General features: G+C 67.6%; 1 protein-coding gene across 1 annotated transcript; it reads left to right on the top strand.

The window, feature by feature from the left end:
• Positions 1-1,290: 1,290 nt before the first annotated feature.
• Positions 1,291-27,250, top strand: LOC136001258 (mediator of RNA polymerase II transcription subunit 25-like). The gene is given in 21 exon segments (XM_065655364.1): positions 1,291-1,328; positions 1,418-1,589; positions 2,383-2,428; positions 3,471-3,595; positions 4,508-4,606; positions 4,704-4,824; positions 5,690-5,846; positions 8,284-8,405; positions 8,537-8,627; positions 10,902-11,083; positions 11,713-11,832; positions 15,651-15,736; positions 15,854-15,911; positions 16,197-16,304; positions 18,902-19,090; positions 21,691-21,780; positions 21,883-21,948; positions 23,102-23,206; positions 23,209-23,322; positions 24,944-25,112; positions 26,508-27,250. Coding segments are annotated over 20 exon segments (2,301 nt in total). The 5' UTR covers positions 1,291-1,328; positions 1,418-1,449; the 3' UTR covers positions 26,621-27,250.

The raw sequence follows: 27,250 nt of genomic DNA, 5'->3' as shown, positions 1-27,250 counted from the left end.
CTTAGCCCCGCCCCTCCTCGTAGCCCCGCCCATGACCCCTCCAGCCCCACCTGTAGCCCCGCCCCCTCCCATAGCCCCGCCCTATTACTCTATTCTGTAGCCCCACCCACCTCCATCCCTACTCCTCGTAGCCCCGCCCCCTCCCATAGCCCCGCCCCCTCAGCCCCAGCCCGCCCCTTAGCCCCGCCCCCTCCTCGTAGCCCACGACCCCTCCAGCCCCTGCTGTAGCCCCGCCCCCCTCTCGCGGCCCCGCCCACCTGTGCCCGTAGCCCCCCCAGGCCAGTTGCAGCCCCGGGGCCGCCGCCCCCCCGCAGCGCCACCCCCGCGCCGGCCCCGAACATGTGCACGCCGTTGAGGGCGCCGATGAGCGAGAACGGCAGCTGGGGGGGAGGGCAGAGGGCAGAGGTCACCCTGGGGGGGCGGGGGGGCCGGGGGGTGGGCGGGGGGGGCGGGGTCTCACCTGGGGGCGGGGGGGGCCCCCCCGGGCCCGGCAGAAAAGGGGCAGCCCGCTGTCCGCGGCCACGCCCACCAGGCACAGCGCCCCGCCCTCCCACATGGACACGCCCCCTGCTCCCCGCAGGCCCCGCCCTCTCCGAACACCCCCCCGCCCAATCGGGACGCTTCCCTCGGGCTCCGCCCCCTCCCTTCTACCCCACCCTGACAGGCCCCGCCCTCCCTGTTTGGCCCCGCCCTGTCTCTTTGGCCACGCCCCCCTGCCCGGCAGGCCCCGCCCTGCCCCTCCGGCCCCGCCCTCTCTGTCGGCCACGCCCCCTGCCGGCAGGCCCCGCCCCTCAGGCCCCGCCCCCTCTCTTTGGCCTCGCCCCTGCCCGGCAGGCCCCGCCCTCTGTGTTTGGCCACGCCCCCTGTCCGGCAGGCCCCGCCCCCTCCGGCCCCGCCCTCTCTCTTTGGCCGCGCCCCCTGCCCGGCAGGCCCCGCCCACTCTGTTTGGCCCCGCCCCCTGCCCGGCAGGCCCCGCCCCGCCCCTCAGGCCCCGCCCACTCTACGCCCCGCCCCGTCTCCCTGGCCGCGCGCCGCTCAGTTCCCGCCGGCCGCCATGTCCCGCGCGGAGCACGCCGGGAGCGCCGCGGTTGCCACGGCGACGGCTGCGGGAGGCGGGGACTGCGCATGCGCCCGCCGGGCAGCGGCGGGGAGAGAGGCGTGGCCAGGGCGGGGCTGTGGGCGGGGCTCCGCTCTGGCCCCGCCCCTCTGCCCCGTCGTTAGCCAATGGCCGCCCCTCCCTCCTCGGTCCCGCCCCTTCGCACATGCGCAGGCGTGCGGCGGACGCGAACGGGAGCACTTCCGGCGTGCGGCGGAAGCTGCGGCGGCCGGTACCGGGCGGGGGGCGCAGGGCCCGGGCGGGGGTCACAGGCCGGGGGCCGCTCGGGACCCCCCCACATCTCCCCCTCGTGTCCCGCAGCCCCCGCCCCGGCCGGTGCCCGCCCCGGGGCGATGGTGGTGCCGGCGCTGGACGCCCCCGCGCCGCCGCCGGGCGCCATGGTGGCCGATGTCGTGTTCGTCATCGAGGGCACCGCCAACCTCGGGCCCTATTTCGAGAGCCTGCGCAAGCACTACCTGCTGCCCGCCATCGAGTGAGCGCCGGGACCCCGCCCCGGGACCCCCACCCCGGGACACCCACACCCGAGATCCCCCAACCCCGGGACCCCCAAATCCCCAGGACACCGGCACCCCAAGCCCCGGACCCCCGGGACACTGACACCCCAGGACTCCCACCCTGGGACCCACAAAACCCCGGGATCCCCAACCCCCGGGACACTGACACCCCGGGACCCCAACCCCGGGACCCCCAACCCCCGGGACACTGACACCCCAGGACCCCAAACCCCAGGACCCCCAGCCCCCGGGACACTGACACCCCAGGACTCCCACCCTGGGACCCACAAAACCCCGGGACCCCAACCCTGGGACATCAACACCCCGGGACCCCCAACCCCCGGGACACTGACACCCTGGGACTCCCACCCTGGGACCCACAAAACCCCGGGACCCCCAACCCTGGGACATCAACACCCCAGGACCCACAACCCTGGGACACCAACACCCCGGGACCCCGAACCGCCGGGACACTGACACCCCGGGACCCCAACCCCGGGACCCCCAACCCTGGGACACCAACACCCCGGGACCCCCAACCCCCTGGGACACTGACACCCCAGGACCCCAAACCCCGGGACCCCCAACCCTGGGACCCCTTAACACCTGGGACACCCACCCCCAGGACCCCCAACTCTCCAGGGACCCCCAAAACACCCAGGGGACCCCCAAAGCCCAGAGGGCCCCCTCGGAGACCCCAGGGAGCCCCCAAACACCCAGGGACCCCCAAAACCCTCCAGCCCCCCCAAACCCCCCCCATCCTCCCTGCAGGTACTTCAACGGGGGCCCCCCCGCCGAGACCGACTTTGGGGGTGACGTGAGTGGGGGGGGCTGTGTGAGGGGGGGTGTGATGGGGGGGGTGACCCCACGTTCCCCCAGTTTGGGGGTGTGTGTGAGGGGGGGTGACCCTGTTCCCACTAGTTTGTGGGTCTCTGTCTCCCCCCCGGTTTGGGGCTGTGTAATGGGGGGGTGACCCTGTCCCCCCCAGTTTGGGGTGTGTGTGACTGGGGGGGTGACCCCGTGTCCCCCCCAGTTTGGGGGTCTCTGTGACTGGGGAGTGACTCCGTGTCCCCCCCAGTTTGGGGGGTGTGTGACTGGGGGGGTGACCCCGTGTCCCCCCCAGTTTGGGGTGTGTGTGACTGGGGGGGGTGACCCCATGTCCCCCCCAGTTTGGGGGTCTCTGTGACTGGGGAGTGACTCCGTGTCCCCCCCAGTTTGGGGTGTGTGTGACTGGGGGGGGTGACCCCATGTCCCCCCAGTTTGGGGGTCTCTGTGACTGGGGAGTGACTCCGTGTCCCCCCCAGTTTGGGGTGTGTGTGACTGGGGGGGTGACCCCGTGTCCCCCCCAGTTTGGGGGTCACTGTGACTGGGGAGTGACTCCGTGTCCCCCCCAGTTTGGGGTGTGTGTGACTGGGGGGGTGACCCCGTGTCCCCCCCAGTTTGGGGGTCACTGTGACTGGGGAGTGACTCCGTGTCCCCCCCAGTTTGGGGTGTGTGTGACTGGGGGGGGTGACCCCGTGTCCCCCCCAGTTTGGGGGTCTCTGTGACTGGGGGCTAACCCCGTGTCCCCCCACAGTTTGGGGGGGGTGTGACCCCATGTCCCCCCAGTTTGGGTGTCCCTGTGACTGGGGGTTGCCCTGTTGCCCCAGTTTGGGGGGGGGGGGGGTGTGTGATGGGGGGTTGACCTTGTCCCCCCAGTTTGGGGTGTGTGTCTGGGGGTGTCTCTGTGCCTGGGGGGTGACCTCATGTTCCCCCCCCTGCCCAGTTTGGGGGTGTGTGACTGGAGGTGTGTGTCTGGGGGTGTCTCTGTGCCTGGGTCTGGGTGGGGGGGGGCTGACCCCGTGTCCCCCCCCACTTAGTTCGGGGGTACCCAGTACAGCCTGGTCGTGTTCAACACGGTGGATTGTGCCCCCGAGTCCTACGTGCAGTGCCACGCGCCCACCAGCAGCGCCTACGAGTTCCTCACCTGGCTGGACAGCATCCGGTGAGGGGGGGGCGCACGGGACCCCCGGCTGGGGGGGGGCAAGCACCAAGATTTGGGGGTTCAGCCACAATCTCGCCTCCCCATGAATCTCAACCCCCCCGAATCTCAACCCCCCCCATGAATGTCGACCCCCCCAAACCCCACCCCCCGTGTATCTTGCCCCCCCAAATCTCGACCCCCCCCCCAAATCTTGACCCCCCCCCGAATCTCAACCCCCTCATGAATCTCACCCCCCCCCAAATCTCACCCCCCTCCAAATCTTGACCCCCCCAAATCTCACCCCCCCATGAATCTCAACGCCACCCCGAATCTCACCCCCCTCCAAATCTTGACCCCTCCAAATCTCAACCCCCCCATGAATCTCAACCCCGCCCCGAATCTCACCCCCCTCCAAATCTTGACCCCCCCAAATCTCAGCCCCCCCATGAATCTCACCCCCCCCCAAATCTCACCCCCCTCCAAATCTTGACCCCCCCAAATCTCAACCCCCCCATGAATCTCAACGCCCCCCCAAATCTCACCCCCCCCAAATCTCACCCCCCCAAATCTCGACCCCTCCAAATCTCAACCCCCCCAAATCTCAACCCCCCCATGAATCTCAACCCCGCCCCGAATCTCACCCCCCTCCAAATCTTGACCCCCCCAAATCTCAACCCCCCATGAATCTCACCCCCCCCCCAATCTCACTCCCCTCCAAATCTTGACCCCCCCAAATCTCAACCCCCCCATGAATCTCAACGCCCCCCAAATCTCACCCCCCCCAAATCTCGACCCCCTGCGAATCTCTACCCCTCCATGAATCTTGACCCCTCCCAAATCTCAACCCCCCCCCAAATCTCAACCCGCCCCCCAAAATCTTAACCTCCCCCCCCCGCCCCCAAATCTCACCCCCCCCGACCGTTCCCCCCCCAGCTTCGTGGGGGGGGGCGGCGAGAGCTGCAGCCTGATCGCTGAGGGGCTCAGCACCGCCCTGCAGCTCTTCGACGACTTCAAGAAGATGCGCGAGCAAATGTGAGCGAAACCGGGGGAGCCGGGGGGGTCCGACCCCCCCTCCGCACCCCCTGACCCCCCCTCCCTGGTGTGTGTGTTTGTGTCCCCCCCAAAAAAGAGGCCAAACGCACAAGGTTTGCGTCCTGATCTGCAACTCCCCCCCGTACCTGTTGCCGGCCGTGGAGAGCACGACGTACTCGGGGTGCAGCACCGAGAGCCTGGTCCAGCGCATCGGGGAGGTGGGGACTGCCCCCCCCCGGGAAAGGGGGGGCTGCTGGGACCCCCCCCAGTGTGGAAATGGACCCCTCTGTGAGAATAGGGGCGCCTTGGGGGGGTAACGAGGTCCTGGGCCCCGCCCTGGGAGAGAAATGGGGCACTGAGATTTATCTTTGGGGTTGAATTAGGGTGCTGGGGTTATTCTGGGGGGGGGATTATTGGGGTCCTGGGACCCCCCAAGAAGGAAATTTGGGTTACATGAGAATGGGGGGGAACTTGGGGGGGTAATGGGGTCCTGGGACCCCCCCCCCGGGGGGAAATGGGGCACTGAGATTTGCCTTTGGGGTTGAATTAGGGTGCTGGGGTTATTCTGGGGGGGGGTTATTGGGGTGCTGGGACCCCCCCAGGAAGGAAATTGACCCCCCCTGAGGATGGGGGGTAACAGGGTCCTGGGACCCCCCAGGAAGGAAATTTGGGTTATAAGAGGATGGGAAGGAACTTGGGGGGGTAATGGGGTCCTGGGACCCCCCCCAGAGGGAAATGGGGCACTGAGATTTGCTTTTGGGGTGCTGGGGTTTTTCTGGGAGGGGATTATTGGGGTGCTGGGACCCCCCCAAGAAGGAAATTTGGGTTACATGAGGATGGGGGTCCCTTCGCGGGGGGGCAGGGGGGGGGGCAGGTGGATATCGGGGTCCGCATCGCGGGGGGGGGATGTTGGGGTGTCCCTAATGTGGGGGGAGTGGGGGTGTCAAACTGACCCCCCAATAAAAGGGGGTGAGTTCCCCAGATTTGTGGGTTCACAGGGGGGAAGGCGAGGGGGGTCTGGTTCATGGGGGCGGAGGGGTTTCCCCTGGTTTTGGGGCCCCCCCCTGACCCCCCCCGCCGCAGCGGGGGATCCATTTCTCGGTGGTCGCCCCCCGGAAGCTGCCGGCGCTGCGGGTGCTGTTCGAGAAGGCCGGACCCCCGGGGGGGCTGGAGCCCCCCCCGAAGGAGTGCGGCCAGGACCCCCGGCACATGGTGCTGGTCAGGGGGGTGGCCCTGCCCGGTACGGGGGGCACGGGGACACGGGGGGGGCACAGGGACATGAGGGCGTTGGGGACATGGGGGGGGCACAGGGAGATGGGGGACGTGGGGGGATTGGGGACATGGGGGGGCACAGGGAGATGGGGGACGTGGGGGGATTGGGGACATGGGGGGGGCACAGGGAGATGGGGGACATGGGGGGATCGGGGACATGGGGGGCACAGGGAGATGGGGGACATGGGGACACTGGGGACATGGGGGGCACAGGGAGATGGGGAACATGGGGGGATTGGGGACATGGGGGGGGCACAGGGAGATGGGGGACATGGGGACATGGGGGGCACAGGGAGATGGGGGACATGGGGGGATTGGGGACATGGGGGGGCACAGGGAGATGGGGGACATGGGGGGATTGGGGACATGGCGGGGCACAGGGAGATGGGGGACATGGGGACATGGGGGGCACAGGGAGATGGGGGACATGGGGGGATTGGGGACATGGCGGGGCACAGGGAGATGGGGGACATGGGGAGATTGGGGACATGGCGGGGCACAGGGAGATGGGGGACATGGGGGGATCGGGGACACTGGGGACATGGGGGGGCACAGGGAGACGGGGGACATGGGGACATTGGGGACACTGGGCAGATGGGAGGCCACAGGGAAAGGGAGGACATGGGGGGATCGGGGACATTGAGGACGTTGGGGACATTGGGGACATGGAGGGGCACGGGGAGATGGGATATTTGGGACATTGGGGACATGAGCGGATTGGGGACACTGCGGATAGGGGGGATTTGGGAACATTGGGGACATGGGGGGATTGGGGACACGGGGACATGGGGTGTACAGGGACATGGAGGGGTTGGGACATGGGGACATTGGGGTGGCCTTGCCCAGTGGGGGACATGGGGGCATTGGGGACAGAGGGACATGGGGGTCACAAGGACGTTGAGGACAGGGGAACGGGGGCGGATACAGGGACATGGGGGGATTGGGGACATGGGGGCATTGGGGACATAGGGACATGGGGGATACAGGGGTATAGGGGCATTGGGGACATAGTGGGGGCACAGGAACAGGGGGACATGGAGGGGTTGGGGTGGCCCTGCCCAGTACGGGGGACATGGGGACATTGGGGACAGGGGGACATGGGGGGCACAGGGACATGGGGGACATAGGGACATTGGGGACAGGGGGACATGGGGGGATTGGGGACATGGGGGTATTGGGGTGGCCCTGCCCAGCATGGGGAACATGGGGACATGTGGGAGTTGGGGACAGGGGGGCACAGGGACATTGGGGACATGGGGGGTACAGGGACATGGTGGGGTTGGGGACATGGGGAGCACAGGGACATTGGGGATAGGGGGACATGGGGGTCACAGGGACATTGGGGACAGGGGGACATGGAGGGTACAGGGACATGGTGGGGTTGGGGACATGGGGGGGACAGGGACATTGGGGACAGGGGGACATGGAGGGTACAGGGACATGGTGGGGTTGGGGACATGGGGGGCACAGGGACATTGGGGATAGGGGGACATGGGGGTCACAGGGACATTGGGGACAGGGGGACATGGGGGGTACAGGGACATGGTGGGGTTGGGGACATGGGGGGGCACAGGGAGATGGGGGACATGGGGGGATTGGGGACATGGGGGGCACAGGGAGATGGGGGACATGGGGGGATTGGGGACATGGCGGGGCACAGGGAGATGGGGGACATGGGGGGATCGGGGACATGGGGGGCACAGGGAGATGGAGGACGTGGGGGGATTGGGGACAGGGGGACATGGGGGGATTGGGGACATGGGGGTATTGGGGTGGCCCTGCCCAGCATGGGGAACATGGGGACATGTGGGAGTTGGGGACAGGGGGGCACAGGGACATTGGGGACATGGGGGGTAGAGGGGACATGGTGGGGTTGGGGACATGGAGGGCACAGGGGCATTGGGGATAGGGGGACATGTGGGTCACAGGGACATTGGGGACAGGGGGACATGGAGGGTACAGGGACATGGTGGGGTTGGGGACATGGGGGGGACAGGGACATTGGGGACAGGGGGACATGGGGGTACAGGGACATGGTGGGGTTGGGGACATGGGGGGCACAGGGACATTGGGGCTGGGGACATGGGGGGCACAGGGACATTGGGGACAGGGGGACATGGGGGGTACAGGGATATGGGGGGGCTGGGGACGTGGGGGGCACAGGGACATTGGGGACAGGGGGACATGGGGGGTACAGGGACATGGCGGGGTTGGGGACATGGGGGTTACAGGGACATTGGGGACAGGGGGACATGGGGAGTACAGGGACATGGGGGGGTTGGGGACATGGGGGGCACAGGGACATTGGGGACAGGGGGACATGGGGGGCTGTTGGGGACACGAGGGCTGTCTGGGGGCCCCGTCCCTGCTTTGTCCCCCGTCACCCCTTTGTCCCCCCCCAGCAGGCAGCGCCACCGGCTCCATCCAGCCCAAACAACCCGTGGCCCCCCCCCAGCTGCCGCCTGCACCCCCCCAGCTGCCCCCCGCCCCCCCGCAGCCCCCCCAGCCCGGGCCCCAGCCCTACCAGGTACCCCCAAAAATGCGCCCCCCCCCCCCCCCCCCCATTTCCCCTCTCCCCGCCTTCCAAAAACACCCCGTGCTAAGTGTGTGTGGGGGTGTCCTGGGGGCCCCCCCTGACCCCCAGGTGCCCCCCCCCAGGTGCCCCCCCCCAGCTCCCTCAATGCTGCTCAAGCCGCTGCCCAATCGGCCGTGGAGGCGGCGAAGAGCCAGAAGAGTTTGGCCACGCGCTGTGAGTTGGCGGGGGGGGGGACACCCCCAAATAAAATCAGGGGTGGGGACGGGGCGGGGGGTACAGGGATCTGGGGGGGGGTGGGGATGTGGGGGGGACAAGGATGTGGGGGGTACAGGGACATTGCAGGGATGGGGACGTGGGGGGTACAGGGATATGGGGGGTACAGGGATGTGGGGGGGTGAGGACATGGGGGGTACGGGGACACGGGGGACGTATGGGGGACGTGGGGATATGGGGGGTATAGGGATATGGGGGCATTGGGGACATGGGGGGTACGGGGACACAGGGGACATATGGGGGACGTGGGGATATGGGGGGTACAGGGATGTGGGGGCATTGGGGACATGGGGGGTACAGGGACACGGGGGACATATGGGGGACGTGGGGATATGGGGGGTATAGGGATATGGGGGCATTGGGGACATGGCGGGTACGGGGACACGGGGGACATATGGGGGACATGGGGATATGGGGGGTATAGGGGTATGGGGGCATTGGGGACACGGGGGGTACAGGGACACGGGGGACATATGGGGGACATGGGGATATGGGGGGTACAGAGATGTGGGGGGGTGGGGACATGGGGATATGGGGGGTACAGGGATATGGGGGCATTGGGGACATGGAGGGTACAGGGACACGGGGGACATATGGGGGACGTGGGGATATGGGGGGTATAGGGATATGGGGGCATTGGGGACATGGGGGGTACGGGGACACGGGGGACATATGGGGGACATGGGGATATGGGGGGTACAGAGATGTGGGGGGGTGGGGACATGGGGATATGGGGGGTACAGGGATGTGGGGGGGTGGGGACATGGCGGGTACGGGGACACGGGGGACGTATGGGGGACACGGGGATATGGAGGGTACAGGGATGTGGGGGGGTGGGGACATGGGGGGTATGGGGACACGGGGGACGTATGGGGGACATGGGGATATGGGGGGTATAGGGGTATGGGGGCATTGGGGACATGGGGGGTACAGGGACACGGGGGACATATGGGGGACGTGGGGATATGGGGGGTACAGAGATGTGGGGGGGTGGGGACATGGGGGATAGGGGGACATGGGGATATGGGGGGTACAGGGATATGGGGGCATTGGGGACACGGGGGGTACAGGGACACGGGGGACATGGGGATATGGGGGGTACAGGGATGTGGGGGGTACAGGGATATGGGGGTGTTGGGGACATGGGGGAGGTGGGGACATGGGGTGACATAGGGACAGGGGCACATGGGGGGACATGGGGACATTGGGGACATGGAGAGTACAAGGACATTGGGAACAGGGAAAACAAGGATATGGGGGGACACAGGGACATGGGGGACATGGGGGGTACAGGGATATGGGGGTGTTGGGGACGTGTGCGGGGATGGGGACATGGGGGACACAGGGACATGGGGGGTACAGGGATATGGGGAACGGGGGGGACACGGATATTGGGGGGGACACAGGGATATGAGGGACACGGGAGGTACAGGGAGATGGGGATGTTGGGGACATGTGGGGCACAGGGACATTGGGGACCTGGGGGGCACAGGGACATGGGGGGTTGGGGACATTGGAGGGGTTGGGGACATGGGGAACGGGGGGGACAGGGATATGGGGGGGACACAGGGATATGGGGGTCATGGGGGGTACAGGGACATGGGGGGCACAGGGACATGGGGGGTTGGGGACATTGGAGGGGTTGGGGACATGGGGAACGGGGGGGACAGGGATATGGGGGGACATGGGGGGTACAGGGGTATGGGGGCGTTGGGGACATGTGGGGATGGGGATATGGGGGACACAGGGATGTGGGGGACGTGAGGGGACATATGGGGGCCACGGGGACATTGGGGACATGGGGAGCACAGGGACGTTGGGGACATTAGGGACATGTGGGAGTTGGGGACATGGAGCAGTTTGGGACAGGGGACGTGGTGCTGGTCTGGGGGGGCCCCGCCCAGTGTGGGGGACATGGGGACATTGGGGACATAGGGAAATTTGGGGGGGGTCCAATCATTTGGGGGGGTCCCAGCCCCCTGGGGATATAGGGGAAGCCTTTGGGGGGGGCAGTTTAAGAATATTGGCAGGGGGAGTATTTTGGGGGGGTCCAAGGCAATGGGGGGTGTTCGAGGGGGTGCCGGCCCCATGCGGATATGGGGGGGTCCTGATAATCCGGGGGGGTCCCAGCCCCATGGGGATGGAGGGGATATGGGGTGGGGGGGGGAATTGGGGGATACTGACCTCCCCCCTTTCCCCCCCCCCCCCGCCAAGTCCCCTCCCTGCCCCCCCTGCAGCCCCCCCCCTTCAACCAGACCCCCCCCCAGCCCCTTCCCCCCGGCCCCATCTCCTCCCTCCCCCCCAAACTGGCCCCCCCGCCCCAGCCCGGCCCCCCCCCCGCCGCCGGCCTCCTGCCCCCCGCCCAGCCCCCCGCCCAGCCCGGCGCCCCCCCCATGGTACGTATTGCGGGGGGGGGTCACGCCAGCTTGGGGGGGACGTATATATTTGGGGGGGGTCACAGCAGCTTGAGGGGGTGGTATAAGTTTGGGGGGATCACACCAGGTTGGGGGGGCGGTATATATTTGGGGGGGGGGTCACAAGAGGTGGGGGGGTCACAACAGGTTGGGGGGGTGGTATAAATTTGGGGGGGGGGGGGTCACACCGGGTTGGGGGGGCCGTATAAATTTGGGGGGATTACAAGAGGTGGGGGGTCACAAGAGGTTGGGGGGGGCAATATAAATTGGGGGGGGGTCACACCAGGTTGGGGGGGGCGGTATAAATTTGGGGGGGGTGTCACACCAGGTGGGGGGGGGGGTATAAATTTGGGGGGGTTCACACCAGGTTGGGGGGGTTCACACCAGGTTGGGGGGGGGGCGGTATAAATTTGGGGGGGGATCCAGTTTATCTGCGTTTATATGGGGTGGGGGGGGGGGAAGAATTTGGGGGTGCGCCCCCCCCCATGTTGTCCCCGTCACCAGGGGTGTCCTGGGGGGGGGTCCCTCTGGTGCTGCTGTGAAACCAGGGGGGGCAGCACTGGGGGGCCCAGAGCTTTGCAGCTCAATGTGTGCCCCCCCCCCGCCCCCAGGCCAGCGGGGGGGGCCCCCCCGCCAGCGTGACCCCCCAGAGCGCTGCCCCCCCCTTGGGGGCCCAACAGTCGGTGAACAACAAAGTGCTGGCGTGGAGCGGGGTGCTGGAGTGGCAGGAGGTGAGGGGGGGGCACTTCCTCTGTGACCCCCCCCAGTCCCTCTGTGACCCCCAATTCCTCTGTGCACCCCCCAGTTCTTCTGTGACCCCCCCAATTTAGTTTTGCCCCCCCCCAGTTCCTCTGCGACCCCCCCCAGTTCCTCTGTGCCCCCCCCCCAGTTTCCCTCTGTGCCCCCCCCCAGTTCCTCTGTGCCCCCCCCAGTCTCTCTGTGACCCCCCCCCAATTGCTCTGTGCCCCCCCCAGTTCCTCGGTCCACTCCCCAATTTGTCGGTGCCCCCCCCAGTTCTTCTGTGACCCCCCCGATTTAGTTTTGCCCCCCCCAGTTGCTCTGTGACCCCCCCAGTTCATCTGTGACCCCCCCAGTTCCTCTGCGACCCCCCCAGTTCATCTGTGACCCCCCCCAGTTCCTCTGTGCCCCGCCCCCAGTTTCCCTCTGTGCCCCTCCCAGTTCCTCTGTGCCCCCCCCAGTCCCTCTGTGACCCCCCCCCAATTGCTCTGTGCCCCCCCCAGTTCCTCAGTCCACTCCCCAATTTGTCGGTGCCCCCCCCAGTTCTTCTGTGACCCCCCCCGATTTAGTTTTGCCCCCCCCAGTTGCTCTGTGACCCCCCCAGTTCATCTGTGACCCCCCCAGTTCCTCTGCGACCCCCCCCAGTTCCTCTGTGACCCCCAGTTCCTCTGTGCCCCCCCCCAGTTTCTCTGTGACCCCCCCAGTTCCTCTGTGCCCCGCCCCCAGTTTCCCTCTGTGCCCCTCCCAGTTCCTCTGTGCCCCCCCCAGTCCCTCTGTGACCCCCCCCCAATTGCTCTGTGCCCCCCCAGTTCCTCAGTCCACTCCCCAATTTGTCGGTGCCCCCCCCAGTTCTTCTGTGACCCCCCCCGATTTAGTTTTGCCCCCCCCAGTTGCTCTGTGACCCCCCCAGTTCATCTGTGACCCCCCCCAGTTCCTTTGCGACCCCCCCAGTTCATCTGTGACCCCCCCATTTCCTCTGTGACCCCCAGTTCCTCTGTGCCCCCCCCCAGTTTCTCTATGACCTCCCCAGTTCCTCTGTGCCCCCCCCCAGTTTCTCTGTGACCCCCCCAGTTCCTCTGTGCCCCCCCCCCAGTTTCCCTCTGTGCCCCTCCCAGTTCCTCTGTGCCCCCCCCAATCCCTCTGTGACCCCCCCCCAATTGCTCTGTGCCCCCCCCAGTTCCTCGGTCCACTCCCCAATTTGTCGGTGCCCCCCCCAGTTCTTCTGTGACCCCCCCGATTTAGTTTTGCCCCCCCCCAGTTGCTCTGTGACCCCCCCAGTTCATCTGTGACCCCCCCCAGTTTCCTTCTGTGCCCCCCAGTTCCTCTGTGACCCCCCCCAGTTCCTCTGTGCCCCCCCCCAGTTTCTCTGCGACCCCCCCAGTTCATCTGTGACCCCCCCAGTTCCTCTGCGACCCCCCGCAGTTTCTCTGTGCCCCCCCCCCAGTTTCCCTCTGTGCCCCCCCCAGTCCCTCTGTGACCCCCCCCCAATTGCTCTGTGCCCCCCCCAGTTCCTCGGTCCACTCCCCAATTTGTCGGTGCCCCCCCCAGTTCTTCTGTGACCCCCCCGATTTAGTTTTGCCCCCCCCAGTTGCTCTGTGACCCCCCCAGTTCATCTGTGACCCCCCCCATTTCCTCTGCGACCCCCCCAGTTCATCTGTGACCCCCCCAGTTCCTCTGTGACCCCCAGTTCCTCTGTGCCCCCCTCCCAGTTTCCCTCTGTGCCCCCCCCAGTTCCTCTGTGCCCCCCAGTTTCTCTGTGCCCCCCCAGTTCCTCTGTGATCCCCCAGTCCCTGTGCCCCCTCAATTCATCTGTGACCCCCCCAATTGCTCTGTGCCCCCCCAATTCATCTGTGACCCCCTCAGTCCCTCTGTGCCCCCCCCAATTCCTCTGTGCCCCCCAGTTCCTCTGTGCCCCACCCAGTTCTTCCGTGACCCCCCCCCCGATTTAGTTTTGCCCGCCCCAGTTCCTCTGTGCCCCCCAGAAACTGCCAACCCCCCGGGACCCCCAATCCCCCCAACCCCCCCGGGACCCCCTAAAACCCACCAACCCCCCCAGAACCCCAATCCCCTCAACCCCCCCGGGACCCCCTAAAACCCACCAACCCCCCCAGAACCCCAAAACCACCAAACCCCCCAGGACCCCAAAACCACCAAACCCCCCGGGACCCCCTAAAACCCGCTAACCCCCCTGGGACCCCAAAACCACCAACCCCCCCCGGGACCCCCTAAAACCCACCAACCCCCCCGGGACCCCAAAACCCACCAACCCCCCAGGACCCCCTAAAACCCACCAACCCCCCCGGGACCCCAAACCCACCAACCCCCCCAGCACCCCTTAAAACCCACCAACCCCCCCGGGACCCCCTAAAACCCACCAACCCCCCCCGGGACCCCCAAAACCACCAACCTCCCTGAGACCCCTTAAAACGCACCAACCCCCCGGGACCCCAAAACTGCCAACCCCCCCAGCACCCCCTAAAACCCACCAACCCCCCCGGGACCCCAAATCCCACCAACCCCCCAGGACCCCCTAAAACCCACCAACCCCCCCGGGACCCCAAAACCACCAACCCCCCAGGACCCCTTAAAACCCACCAACCCCCCCGGGACCCCAAAACCACCAACCCCCCCCCGGGACCCCCTAAAACCCACCAACCCCCCCAGCACCCCCTAAAACCCACCAACCCCCCCGGGACCCCAAACCCACCAACCTCCCTGAGACCCCTTAAAACCCTCCAACCCCCCCAGGACCCGAAAACCACCAACCCCCCAGGACCCCCTAAAACCCACCAACCCCCCGGGACCCCAAACCCACCAACCCCCCAGGACCCGAAAACCACCAACCCCCCAGGACCCCCTAAAACCCACCAACCCCCCGGGACCCCAAACCCACCAACCCCCCCAGGACCCCTTAAAACCCACCAACCCCCCCGGGACCCCCTAAAACCCACTAACCCCCCCAGGACCCCAAAACCACCAACCCCCCCCGGGACCCCCTAAAACCCACCAACCCCCCCAGGACCCCCAATCCCCCCAACCCCACCAGGACCCCCTAAAACCCACCAACCCCCCGGGACCCCAAAACCACCAACCCCCCCGGGACCCCCTAAAACCCACCAACCCCCCCAGGACCCCAAAACCACCAACCTCCCTGAGACCCCTTAAAACGTACCAGCCCCCTGGGACCCCAAAACGGCCAACCCCCCAGGACCCCCTAAAACCCACCAGCCCCTGGGACCCCCTAAAACCCACCAGCCCCCTGGGACCCCCCAAAACCACCAACCCCCCAGGACCCCCTAAAACCCACCACCATCTGGGACCCCCTAAAACCCACCAACCCCCCCCGGGACCCCAAACCCACCAACCCCCCCGGGACCCCCTAAAACCCACCAACCCCCCGGGACCCCAAAACCCACCAACCCCCCGGGACCCCCAAAACCACCAACCTCCCTGAGACCCCCTAAAACCCACCAACCCCCCCGGGACCCCCCAAAACCACCAACCCCCTGGGACCCCGTAAAACCCACCAACCCCCCGGGACCCCAAACCCACCAACCCCCTGGGACCCCGTAAAACCCACCAACCCCCCCGGGACCCCAAACCCACCAACCCCCCCGGGACCCCCTAAAACCCACCAACCCTCCGGGACCCCAAAACTCACTCAACTCCCATGGGACCCAAAACCTGCCCCCAAAACCCTGAGCCCCCCAATTCCTCTGACCCCCCATAATTCCTCTGACCCCCCCCCCAGTTCCTCTGAGCCCCCCAATTCCTCTGACCCCCCCCCAATTCATTTGTGCCCCCCCCCCAGAAACCCAAACCGGCCTCGGTCGACTCCAGCACGAAGCTGACGCGCTCGCTGCCCTGTCAGGTCTACGTCAACGCCGGCGAGAACCTGTGAGTGCGATTTTGGGGGGCCCTGGGAGTTTGGGGAGACCCTGGGGGGGTCGAGGGGTTTTGGGGGGGCCTTGGAGACCCCCCCAGGGTCACCTCTTTCCGACCCCCCCCCCCCAGGAAAACGGACCAGTGGCCACAGAAGCTGATCATGCAGCTGATCCCACAGCAGCTCCTGGTGAGTCTGGGGGGGCCCCGAACCCAGTTTTGGGGTCACCTCGGGATTTGGGGGTCACCTCGGGGTTTGGGGGTCACCTCGGTGGTGTCCTCACCCCCCTCCCTCCTCCCCCAGAGGGGATGAGGAGGTTTTGGGGTCCCCCAGTTACTTCTTTGGGGGGGACATTGTCTTAAAAAGATTTCAGGAGCCCTTAGGTGAGTTTGGGGTCCCAGCAGGATTGGGGGTGCCCTTGACACCCCCCCAAAGGTTTTGGGGTGCCCCTGACCCCCCCCGCACCCCCCCCAGACCACGCTGGGCCCCCTGTTCCGCAACTCCCGCATGGTTCAGTTCCACTTCACCAACAAGGACCTGGAGTCGCTCAAGGGCCTTTACCGCATCATGGGCAACGGCTTCGTAAGGACCCCCCCAAAAAACACCCCCCCCCGGGGCCCCCCCAAAACACCCCCAGCAGCCCTAAACCCCCCCAGGGCCCCCCAACCCTCCCGGGCCCCCCACAACTCCCCTGTCCCCCCATGTCCCCCCAGCCCAGGCCCCAGCGCGGGCAGTGGCTCCGTACGGCCCCCCCCGGGTCCCCAAAACCTCAGGGGTCCCCAAAAGTCACGTCCCCGTATCCCCAGGTGGGTGCGGCACTGACCCCGACCCTTGTGTCTGCGTCCCCTGGGACTCCGGGTCCCTGTCCCCGTGTCCCTGTCCCCATGTCCCTGTCCCCATGTCCCCAGGTGGGTTGTGAGTCCTTTGAGGTGTCCGTGACTCATGTCCCCATGTCCCCGTGTCCCTGTCCCCATGTCCCTGTCCCCATGTCCCCAGGTGGGTTGTGGGTCCTCTGAGGTGTCCACGACTCATGTCCCCGTGTCCCTGTCCCCATGTCCCTGTCCCTGTGTCCCCAGGTGGGTTGTGGTTACCCTGAGGTGTCCACGACTCATGTCCCTGTGTCCCTGTGTCCCTGTCCCCATGTCCCTGTCACCGTGTCCCCAGGTGGGTTGTGAGTCCTTTGAGGTGTCCGTGACTCATGTCCCCATGTCCCCGTGTCCCTGTCCCCATGTCCCTGTCCCCGTGGCCCCAGGTGGGTTGTGGGTCCTCTGAGGTGTCCATGACTCGTGTCCCCATGTCCCCATGTCCCAGTGTCCCCATGTCCCCAGTGGGTTGTGGGTCCTCTGAGGTGTCCCTGACCCATGTCCCCATGTCCCTAACCAACGTCCCCATGTCCCAGTGTCCCCATGTCCCCAGTGGGTTGCGGGTCCCCTGAGGTGTCCCTGACCCATGTCCCCATGTCCATAACCAATGTCCCCATGTCCCAGTGTCCCCATGTCCCCAGGTGGGTTGTGGTTACCCTGAGGTGTCCATGACTCGTGTCCCAGTGTCCCCATGTCCCAGTGTCCCCATGTCCCCAGGTGGGTTGTGGGTCCTCTGAGGTGTCCGTGACTCATGTCCCCATGTCCCCATGTCCCTGTCCCCATGTCCCTGTCCCCGTGTCCCCAGGTGGGTTGTAGTTACCCTGAGGTGTCCATGACTGGTGTCCCCATGTCCCAGTGTCCCCGTGTCCCTGTCCCCATGTCCCAGTGTCCCCATGTCCCTGTCCCCGTGTCCCCAGGTGGGTTGTGGTTACCCTGAGGTGTCCATGACTCATGTCCCAGTGTCCCCATGTCCCAGTGTCCCCATGTCCCCAGGTGGGTTGTGGGTCCTCTGAGGTGTCCATGACTCATGTCCCCATGTCCCCGTGTCCCTGTCCCCATGTCCCCAGTGGGTTGCGGGTCCCCTGAGGTGTCCCTGACCCATGTCCCCATGTCCATAACCAGTGTCCCCATGTCCCAGTGTCCCCATGTCCCCAGGTGGGTTGTGGTTACCCTGAGGTGTCCATGACTCGTGTCCCAGTGTCCCCATGTCCCAGTGTCCCCATGTCCCCAGGTGGGCTGTGGGTCCTCTGAGGTGTCCGTGACTCATGTCCCCATGTCCCCATGTCCCTGTCCCCATGTCCCTGTCCCCGTGTCCCCAGGTGGGTTGTAGTTACCCTGAGGTGTCTATGACTGGTGTCCCCATGTCCCAGTGTCCCCGTGCCCCTGTCCCCATGTCCCAGTGTCCCCATGTCCCCAGGTGGGTTGTGAGTCCTTTGAGGTGTCCATGACTCATGTCCCCATGTCCCCGTGTCCCTGTCCCCATGTCCCCAGTGGGTTGCGGGTCCCCTGAGGTGTCCCTGACCCATGTCCCCATGTCCCTAACCAACGTCCCCATGTCCCAGTGTCCCCATGTCCCCAGTGGGTTGCGGGTCCTCTGAGGTGTCCCTGACCCATGTCCCCATGTCCCTAACCAACGTCCCCATGTCCCAGTGTCCCCATGTCCCCAGTGGGTTGCGGGTCCTCTGAGGTGTCCCTGACCCATGTCCCCATGTCCCTAACCAACGTCCCCATGTCCCAGTGTCCCCATGTCCCCAGTGGGTTGCGGGTCCCCTGAGGTGTCCCTGACCCATGTCCCCATGTCCATAACCAATGTCCCCATGTCCCAGTGTCCCCATGTCCCCAGGTGGGTTGTGGTTACCCTGAGGTGTCCATGACTCATGTCCCAATGTCCCCATGTCCCAGTGTCCCCATGTCCCCAGGTGGGTTGTGGGTCCTCTGAGGTGTCCATGACTCATGTCCCCATGTCCCCATGTCCCTGTCCCCGTGTCCCCAGGTGGGTTGTAGTTACCCTGAGGTGTCCATGACTGGTGTCCCCATGTCCCAGTGTCCCCATGTCCCAGTGTCCCCATGTCCCCAGGTGGGTTGTGGGTCCTCTGAGGTGTCCGTGACTCATGTCCCCATGTCCCAGTGTCCCCATGTCCCAGTGTCCCCGTGTCCCCAGGTGGGTTGTAGTTACCCTGAGGTGTCCATGACTGGTGTCCCCATGTCCCAGTGTCCCCATGTCCCAGTGTCCCCATGTCCCCAGGCAGGTTGAGGTGCCCTGAGGTGTCCATGACTCACGTCCCTCTGTCCCTGTCCCCACGTCCCTGTCCCCAGGCGGGCTGCGTCCACTTCCCGCACACGGCGCCGTGCGAGGTCCGCGTGCTCATGCTGCTCTACTCGTCCAAGAAGAAGATTTTCATGGGGCTCATCCCCTACGACCAGAGCGGCTTCGTCAACGGCATCCGCCAGGTCATCACCAACCACAAGCAGGTTCAGCAGCAGAAGATCGAGCAGCAGCGCAGCGTGAGCACCCCCGCGCCCCCCCCGCACCCACAGACACCCCCCCACACCCGCTGAGACCCGCCTGGACCCCCCCCCGCACCCATAGAGACCCCCCCCACACACCCACCGACACCCCCCCGCACCCTCCCGCACCCACAGAGACCCGCCTGGACCCCCCCGCACCCACAGACACCCCCCCACACCCGCTGAGACCCGCCTGGACCCCCCCCCGCACCCACCGACACCCCCCCGGACCCTCCCGCACCCACAGAGACCCCCCCCAGACCCCCCTGCACCCACTGACCTCCCCCCCCCCCCCCCACAGAGACCCCCCCACACCCCTGGACCCCCCCACACCCGCCGAGACCCCCCCACACCCCTGGACCCCCCCACACGCACAGAGACCCCCCCACACCCCTGGACCCCCCCACACGCACAGAGACCCCCCCACACCCGCTGAGGCCCCGCAGCACCCACAGAGACCCCCCCCGGACCCCCCTGCACCCACTGACCCCCCCCCACCCACAGTGACCCCCCCACACCCCTGGACCCCCCCACACCCACAGAGACCCCCCCACACCCGCTGACACCCCCCCACACCCGCTGAGACCCTGCAGCACCCACAGACACCCCCCCCGGACCCCCCTGCACCCACTGACACCCCCCCCCCCCCCCCGAGACCCCCCCACACCCCTGGACCCCCCCACACCCACAGAGACCCCCCCACACCCGCTGACACCCCCCCACACCCGCTGAGACCCCGCAGCACCCACAGAGACCCCCCCCGGACCCCCCTGCACCCACTGACCTCCCCACACCCACAGAGACCCCCCCACACCCCTGGACCCCCCCACACCCACAGAGACCCCCCCACACCCACTGACACCCCCCTGGACCCCCCTGCACCCACAGAGACCCCCCCCGGACCCCCCTGCACCCACTGACCCCCCCCCAGAGACCCCCCCACACCCCTGGACCCCCCCACACGCACAGAGACCCCCCCACACCCCTGGACCCCCCCACACCCACAGAGACCCCCCCACACCCGCTGAGTCCCCGCAGCACCCACAGAGACCCCCCCCGGACCCCCCTGCACCCACTGACCCCCCCCCACCCACAGAGACCCCCCCACACCCCTGGACCCCCCCACACCCACAGAGACCCCCCCACACCCACTGACACCCCCCTGGACCCCCCTGCACCCACAGAGACCCCCCCCCGGACCTCCCCGCACCCACTGACCCCCCCAGACGCCCCCCCACCCTGTGCACCCTCATCCTGGGGCCCCCATGACACCCCCTGACCCCCCCACACCCACAGAGCCCCCCCCAGACACCCCCTGACCCTCCCCAACCCATCCAGGCCCCCCTCAAAACCCCTCAGACCCCCCAAACCCCTCTAGACCCCCCCCGCAAAGCCCCCAGGGCCCCCCCAACCCTGTTAGACCCCCCCAAAGCCCCATGCCCCCCCCCACCCCGCAAACCCCTGCAGCCCCCCCCAACCCATCCAGGGTGCCCCCCAAAGCCCCAGGGCCCCCCCAAAACCCCTCAGACCCCCCCCAAACACCCACTGACCCCCCAGGCCCCCCCCCCCACCCTGTACACCCTCATCCTGGGGCCCCCATGACACCCCCTGACCCCCCCGCACCCACAGAGCCCCCCCCAGACACCCCCTGACCCTCCCCGACCCATCCAGGGCCCCCCCAAAACCCCTCAGACCCCCCAAACCCCTCTAGACCCCCCCCACAAAGCCCCCAGGACCCCCCCAACCCTGTTAGACCCCCCCAAAGCCCCATGCCCCCCCGCCCCGCAAACGCCTGCAGCCCCCCCCAACCCATCCAGGGTGCCCCCCAAAGCCCCAGGGCCCCCCCAAAACCCCTCAGACCCCCCAAAAGCCTCAGGGCCTCCCCCCCCCAAATCCCCCCAGACTCTCCAACCCTCCAGAGCCCCCCCAAACCCTCCAGACCCCCCCCAAACACCCACTGACCCCCCAGGCCGCCCCCCCCACCCTGTGCACCCTCATCCTGGGGCCCCCATGATGCCCCCTGACCCCCCCGCACCCACAGAGCCCCCCCCAGACACCCCCTGACCCTCCCCGACCCATCCAGGGCCCCCCCAAAACCCCTCAGACCCCCCCCCAAAGCCCCCAGGGCCCCCCCAACCCTGTTAGACCCCCCCCAAAGCCCCATGCCCCCCCGCCCCGCAAACCCCTGCAGCCCCCCCCAACCCATCCAGGGTGCCCCCCAAAGCCCCAGGGCCCCCCCAAAACCCCTCAGACCCCCCCCAAACACCCACTGACCCCCCAGACCCCCCCCACCCTGTACACCCTCATCCTGGGGCCCCCATGACACCCCCTGACCCCCCCGCACCCACAGAGCCCCCCCCAGACACCCCCTGCAGCCCCCCCCAACCCATCCAGGGCCCCCCCAAAACCCCTCAGACCCCCCAAACCCCTCAGACCCCCCCCAAGCACCCACTGACCCCCGTGCACCCTCATCCTGGGGCCCCCATGACACCCCCTTATTCCCCCCCCCCAACTCCCCCCCCACCCCTCTTGGGGTCGGGGGGGGGGGGGGGGTCTTTGCCGCCCCCCCCCCCCCCAAACCTTCTGGTCTCCCCCAGCTGGGGGGCTCAGCCCCAGTTCCCGGAGCCCCCCCTTTCCTCCCCAAACAAGCGGGGACCCTCCCGGTGGCCTCTGGGGTGCAGCCGCAGGTGAGGGGGGGGGGGGGGGCACACGGGGGGGTTGGGGGGGCCCTCGGGACCCCCCCCCCCAGACTCACTTTTTTGTGTGTGTGTGTCCCCCCCCCACTTCAGCTGACGGGACAACAGGTCAACCCCGGGCTGGGGCTGCTGGAGGAGCAGCAGCGGCAGCAGAGCCTGGTCTGGGGGGGTCTGGGGGGGTTTGGGGGGGGTCTCAGGGGTTTTGGGGTGACCCTGGATGGGTTGGGGGGGTCTGGGGGGCTTGGGGGGGGGGGGGGCCTGGATGGGTTCGGGGGGTCCCGGGGGGACCAGGAGGAGTTTGGGGGGGTCTCAGGGATTTTGGGGGGACCCTGGATGGGTTGGGGGGGGTCTGGGGGGGACCTGGGGGGTCTGGGGGGACCTGGGCAGTCTGGGGGGGTTTGGGGGGGGTCTCAGGGATTTTGGGGGGACCCTGGTTGGGTTGAGGGGGTCTGGGGGGCTTAGGGGGGGGGGGGCCTGGATGGGTTGGGGGGCACTTGGGGGGGCCTGGATGGGTTGGGGGGGTCCCGGGGGGACCAGGGGGAGTTTGGGGGGGTCTCAGGGGTTTTGGGGGGACCCTGGTTGAGTTGGGGGGGGTCTGGGGGGGACCTGGGGGGTCTGGGGGGACCTGGGCAGTCTGGGGGGGTTTGGGGGGGGTCTCAGGGATTTTAGGGGGACCCTGGTTGAGTTGGGGGGGGTCTGGGGGGGTTTGGGGGGACCTGGGGGGTCTGGGGGGACCTGGGCAGTCTGGGGGGCTTTGGGGGGGGCTTTGGGGGGGGTCTCAGGGATTTTGGGGGGACCCTGCATGGGTTGGGGGGTGTCTGGGGGGGTTTGGGGGGACCTGGGCGGTCTGGGGGGCTTTGTGGGGGGGGGTTTGGGGGGGGTCTGAGGGGTTTTGGGGGGACCCTGGTTGGGTTGGGGGGGACCTGAGGGTTCTTGGGGGGGGGGCCTGGATGGGTTGGGGGGGTCTGGGGGGGTTTGGAGGGGTCTGGGGGCTTTGGGGGGTTCTGAGGGGTTTTGGGGGGACCCTGGTTGGGTTGGGGGGGTCTGGGGTCTTGGTGGGGGGGGGCCTGGATGGGTTGGGGGGCGTTTGGGGGGGTCTGGGGGCTTTGGGTGACCTGGGGGGTCGGGGGGTTGGGGGGGTCTGAGGGGTTTTGGGGGGAGCTTGGATGAGTTAGGGGGGGTCTGGGGTTTTGGGGCGACCCTGGATGGGTTGGGGGGGTCTGATGGTTTTAGGGGGGGGCCTGGATGGCTTGGGGGCTCTGGGGGCATTTGAGGGGGGGCCCAACACCCCGATTTTTCCCACCCCCCCCAGTTACAGCTGCGGGCGCAGCAACAGGCGGCGGCCAATCAGCAACAGGCGCAGCCCCCCCCCGCACCCCCCCAACCCGCCCCCGCGCCCCCCCGGCCCCCCCGGCCCCGGGCCCCCCCCAGAGCGCCCCCCCCCCGCCCACCCCGAGCGGGGGGGCCCTTCTGCGCCCCCAAAACCCCGGAGCCAACCCCCAACTGCGCAGCCTCCTGCTGAGTCAGCAACCGGTGAGTCGCGGGGACCCCCCCACGGCGGGGACACCCCGAAAATGGGGACACCCCCACCATGGAGACCCCCCCCAGAATGGGGATCCCCCCACAATGGAGACCCCCCCACGGCGGGGACACCCCGAAAATGGGGACACCCCCACCATGGAGACCCCCCCCCAGAATGGGGATCCCTCCACAATGGAGACCCCCCCACGGCGGGGACACCCCGAAAATGGGGACACCCCCACCATGGAGACCCCCCCCAGAATGGGGATCCCCCCACAATGGAGACCCCCCCACGGCGGGGACACCCCAAAAATGGGGACACCCCCACCATGGAGACCCCCCCCCAGAATGGGGATCCCCCCACAATGGAGACCCCCCCACGGCGGGGACACCCCAAAAATAGGGACACCCCCACCATGGAGACCCCCCCCAGAATGGGGATCCCCCCACAATGGAGACCCCCCCACGGTGGGGACACCCCAAAAATGGGGACACCCCCACCATGGAGACCCCCCCCCAGAATGGGGATCCCCCCACAATGGAGACCCCCCCACGGTGGGGACACCCCAAAAATGGGGACACCCCCACCATGGAGACCCCCCCCAGAATGGGGATCCCCCCACAATGGAGACCCCCCCACGGCGGGGACACCCCAAAAATGGGGACACCCCCACCATGGAGACCCCCCCCCCAGAATGGGGATCCCCCCACAATGGAGCCCCCCCCACGGTGGGGACACCCCAAAAATGGGGACACCCCCACCATGGAGACCCCCCCCAGAATGGGGATCCCCCCACAATGGAGACCCCCCCACGGCAGGGACACCCCAAAAATGGGGACACCCCCACCATGGAGACCCCCCCCCCAGGATGGGGATCCCCCCACAATGGAGACCCCCCCACGGTGGGGACACCCCAAAAATGGGGACACCCCCACCATGGAGACCCCCCCCAGAATGGGGATCCCCCCACAATGGAGACCCCCCCACGGCGGGGACACCCCAAAAATGGGGACACCCCCACCATGGAGACCCCCCCCAGAATGGGGATCCCCCCACAATGGAGACCCCCCCACGGCGGGGACACCCCAAAAATAGGGACACCCCCACCATGGAGGACCCCCCCCCCCCCCCAGAATGGGGATCCCCCCCAAAATGGAGACACCCCCCAATGGGGACAGCCCCAAAATGGGGGGGCCAGTTATGCCCCAATGATTTTGGGTTCAGTGGCACCCTGGGGGGGGGTCACAGGAGGGTTAATTATCCCCCCCCCAATGATTTTGGGGTTCAGTGGTGTCATGGGGGGGTTAATTATCGCCCCCCCCCAATGGTTCTGGGGTTCAGTGGTGTCATGGGGGGGTTAATTATCGCCCCCCCCCAATGGTTCTGGGGTTCAGTGGTGTCATGGGGGGGTCTCAGTTGCTTGGGGGGGGGGTGAGAGCTGGGGGAATTGGGGGGGGGGCATAAACCCCCCCATACTGGGGGGGCTCTGAGGGGCAATAACCCCCCCACCCCAACACTGGGGGGGGCTCTGAAAATGGGGGCGGGGGTGGAATTAGGGGGGGGGGGGGTGAAATGGGGGGGGCGGGGTGACATCGGAGCCCCCCCCTGACCCCCCCCCCGTGTGTGGCGCAGCCCCAGGGGGGGGTGCCCCCCCCCGCGCAGCCGCTGCACCACCTGCAGCCGCCCCCCCCCGCGCAGCCGCTGCTGCCCCACGGGGCGCTGGGCCCCCTCCTGCACCCCCCCCCGCCCGGGGGGCAGCCCTGGGGGGGGCAACTGGGGCCGCCCCGCGCGCCCCTGCCCGGTGAGTCACCCCCAAACTGCCCCGCACCCCAAACTGCCCTGGGACCCCCCCCAAAACTGCCCCGGGACCCCAAAACTGCCCTGGGACCCCCCCAAAACTGCCCTGGGACCCCAAAACTGCCCCAGACCCCAAAACTGCCCCAGACCCCAAACTGCCCTGGGACCCCAAAACTGCCCTGGGACCCCCCCCAAAACTGCCCCGGGACCCCAAAACTGCCCCAGACCCCAAAACTGCCCCAGACCCCAAACTGCCCTGGGACCCCAAAACTGCCCTGGGACCCCCTCCAAAACTGCCCCGGGACCCCAAAACTGCCCCAGACCCCAAAACTGCCCCAGACCCCAAACTGCCCTGGGACCCCAAAACTGCCCTGGGACCCCCCCAAAACTGCCCCGGGACCCCAAAACTGCCCTGGGACCCCCCCAAAACTGCCCTGGGACCCCCCCCAAAACTGCCCCGGGACCCCCAAACTGCCCTGGGATCCCCCCAAAACTGCCCCGGGACCCCCAAACTGCCTTGGGACCCCCCCAAAACTGCCCTGGGACCCCAAACTGCCCTGGGACCCCCCCAAAACTGCCCCGGACCCCAAACTGCCCTGGGACCCCCCCCAAAACTGCCCCGGGACCCCAAAACTGCCCTGGGACCCCCCCAAAACTGCCCTGGGACCCCAAAACTGCCCCGCACCCCAAACTGCCCTGGGATCCCCCCCAAAACTGCCCTGGGACCCCAAAACTGCCCCAGGACCCCAAACTGCCCTGGGACCTCCAACTGCCCCGGGATCCCCCCCAAAACTGCCCTGGGACCCCAAAACTGCCCCAGGACCCCAAACTGCCCTGGGACCCCCAACTGCCCCAGGACCCCAAACTGCCCCAGACCCCAAAACTGCCCCGAGACCCAAAACTGCCCCAGGACCCCAAACTGCCCCGGGACCCCAAACTGCCCGGGGACCCCAAACTGCCCTGGGACCCCAAACTGCCCCAGACCCCAAAACTGCCCCTGGGGTCCCCAACTGCCCTGGGACCCCAAAACTGCCCCAGCACCCCAAACTGCCCTGGGACCCCCAACTGCCCCAGGACCCCAAACTGCCCCAGACCCCAAAACTGCCCCAGGACCCCAAACTGCCCTGGGACCCCAAAACTGCCCCTGGGGACCCCCAACTGCCCCGGGACCCCAAACTGCCCCAGACCCCAAAACTGCCCCTGGGGTCCCCAACTGCCCTGGGACCCCAAAACTGCCCTGGGACCCCAAAACTGCCCCAGACCCCAAACTGCCCCGGGACCCCAAAACTGCCCCTGGGATCCCCAACTTCCCCTGGGACCCCCCCCCCCTCCCAAAACCACCCCTGAGAATCCTGGGCCCCCCCATTCCGGCCCCCCCTGACCCCCTTTGCCCCCCCAGGGCAGATGCTGCTGCCCCCCGGCCCCCGCGGCCCCGTCCCCCCCCCGGGGGGGCTGCAGCCGGTGCAGGCGCCCAGCGTGATGGAGGAGGACATCCTGATGGACCTCATCTAGGGGGCCTCCCGGAGACCCCAAAACTGCCCCGGCCACCCCAAAACGCCCCAAAACTGCCCCAGACACCCCGGAACGCCCCCAAACCAGCCCCGGACACCCCCAAACACCCCCCAAAATGCCCCGAAACGGCCCCAGACACCCCGAAACACCTTGAAAACACCCCCAGACACCCCAGAACGTCCCCAAAACAGCCCCAGACACCCCGAAAACAGCCCCGGACACCCCCGAATGCCCCGAAAACAGCCCCGGACACCCCGAAATGCCCCCAAAACCAGCCCCAGACACCCCCAAGCACCCCCAAAACATCCCCCCAAACACCCCAAAAACGGCCCCAGACACCCCAAAACATCCCCCCAAAAACACCCCCAGACACCCCCCAAAACATCCCCCCAAAACAGCCCCCAAAACATACACCCCAAAACACCCCCAGACACCCCAAAAAGAGCCCCAGACACCCCAAAACCCCCCCGGACACCCCCAAAACATCCCCCCAAAAACATCCCCCAGACGCCCCCCCAAAAACAACTACCAGACACCCCCAAGCACCCCCCAAAACATCCCCCCCAGACACCCCAAACTGCCCCATTGTGCCCCCCCCATTGTTTTGCGCCCCCCCCACTTTGCTCCATT

The sequence above is a fragment of the Caloenas nicobarica genome, chromosome 39 (assembly GCF_036013445.1).
Source record: "Caloenas nicobarica isolate bCalNic1 chromosome 39, bCalNic1.hap1, whole genome shotgun sequence".
Taxonomy (NCBI): Eukaryota; Metazoa; Chordata; class Aves; order Columbiformes; family Columbidae; genus Caloenas; species Caloenas nicobarica.
This window is presented reverse-complemented; position numbering and strand designations above follow the sequence as displayed.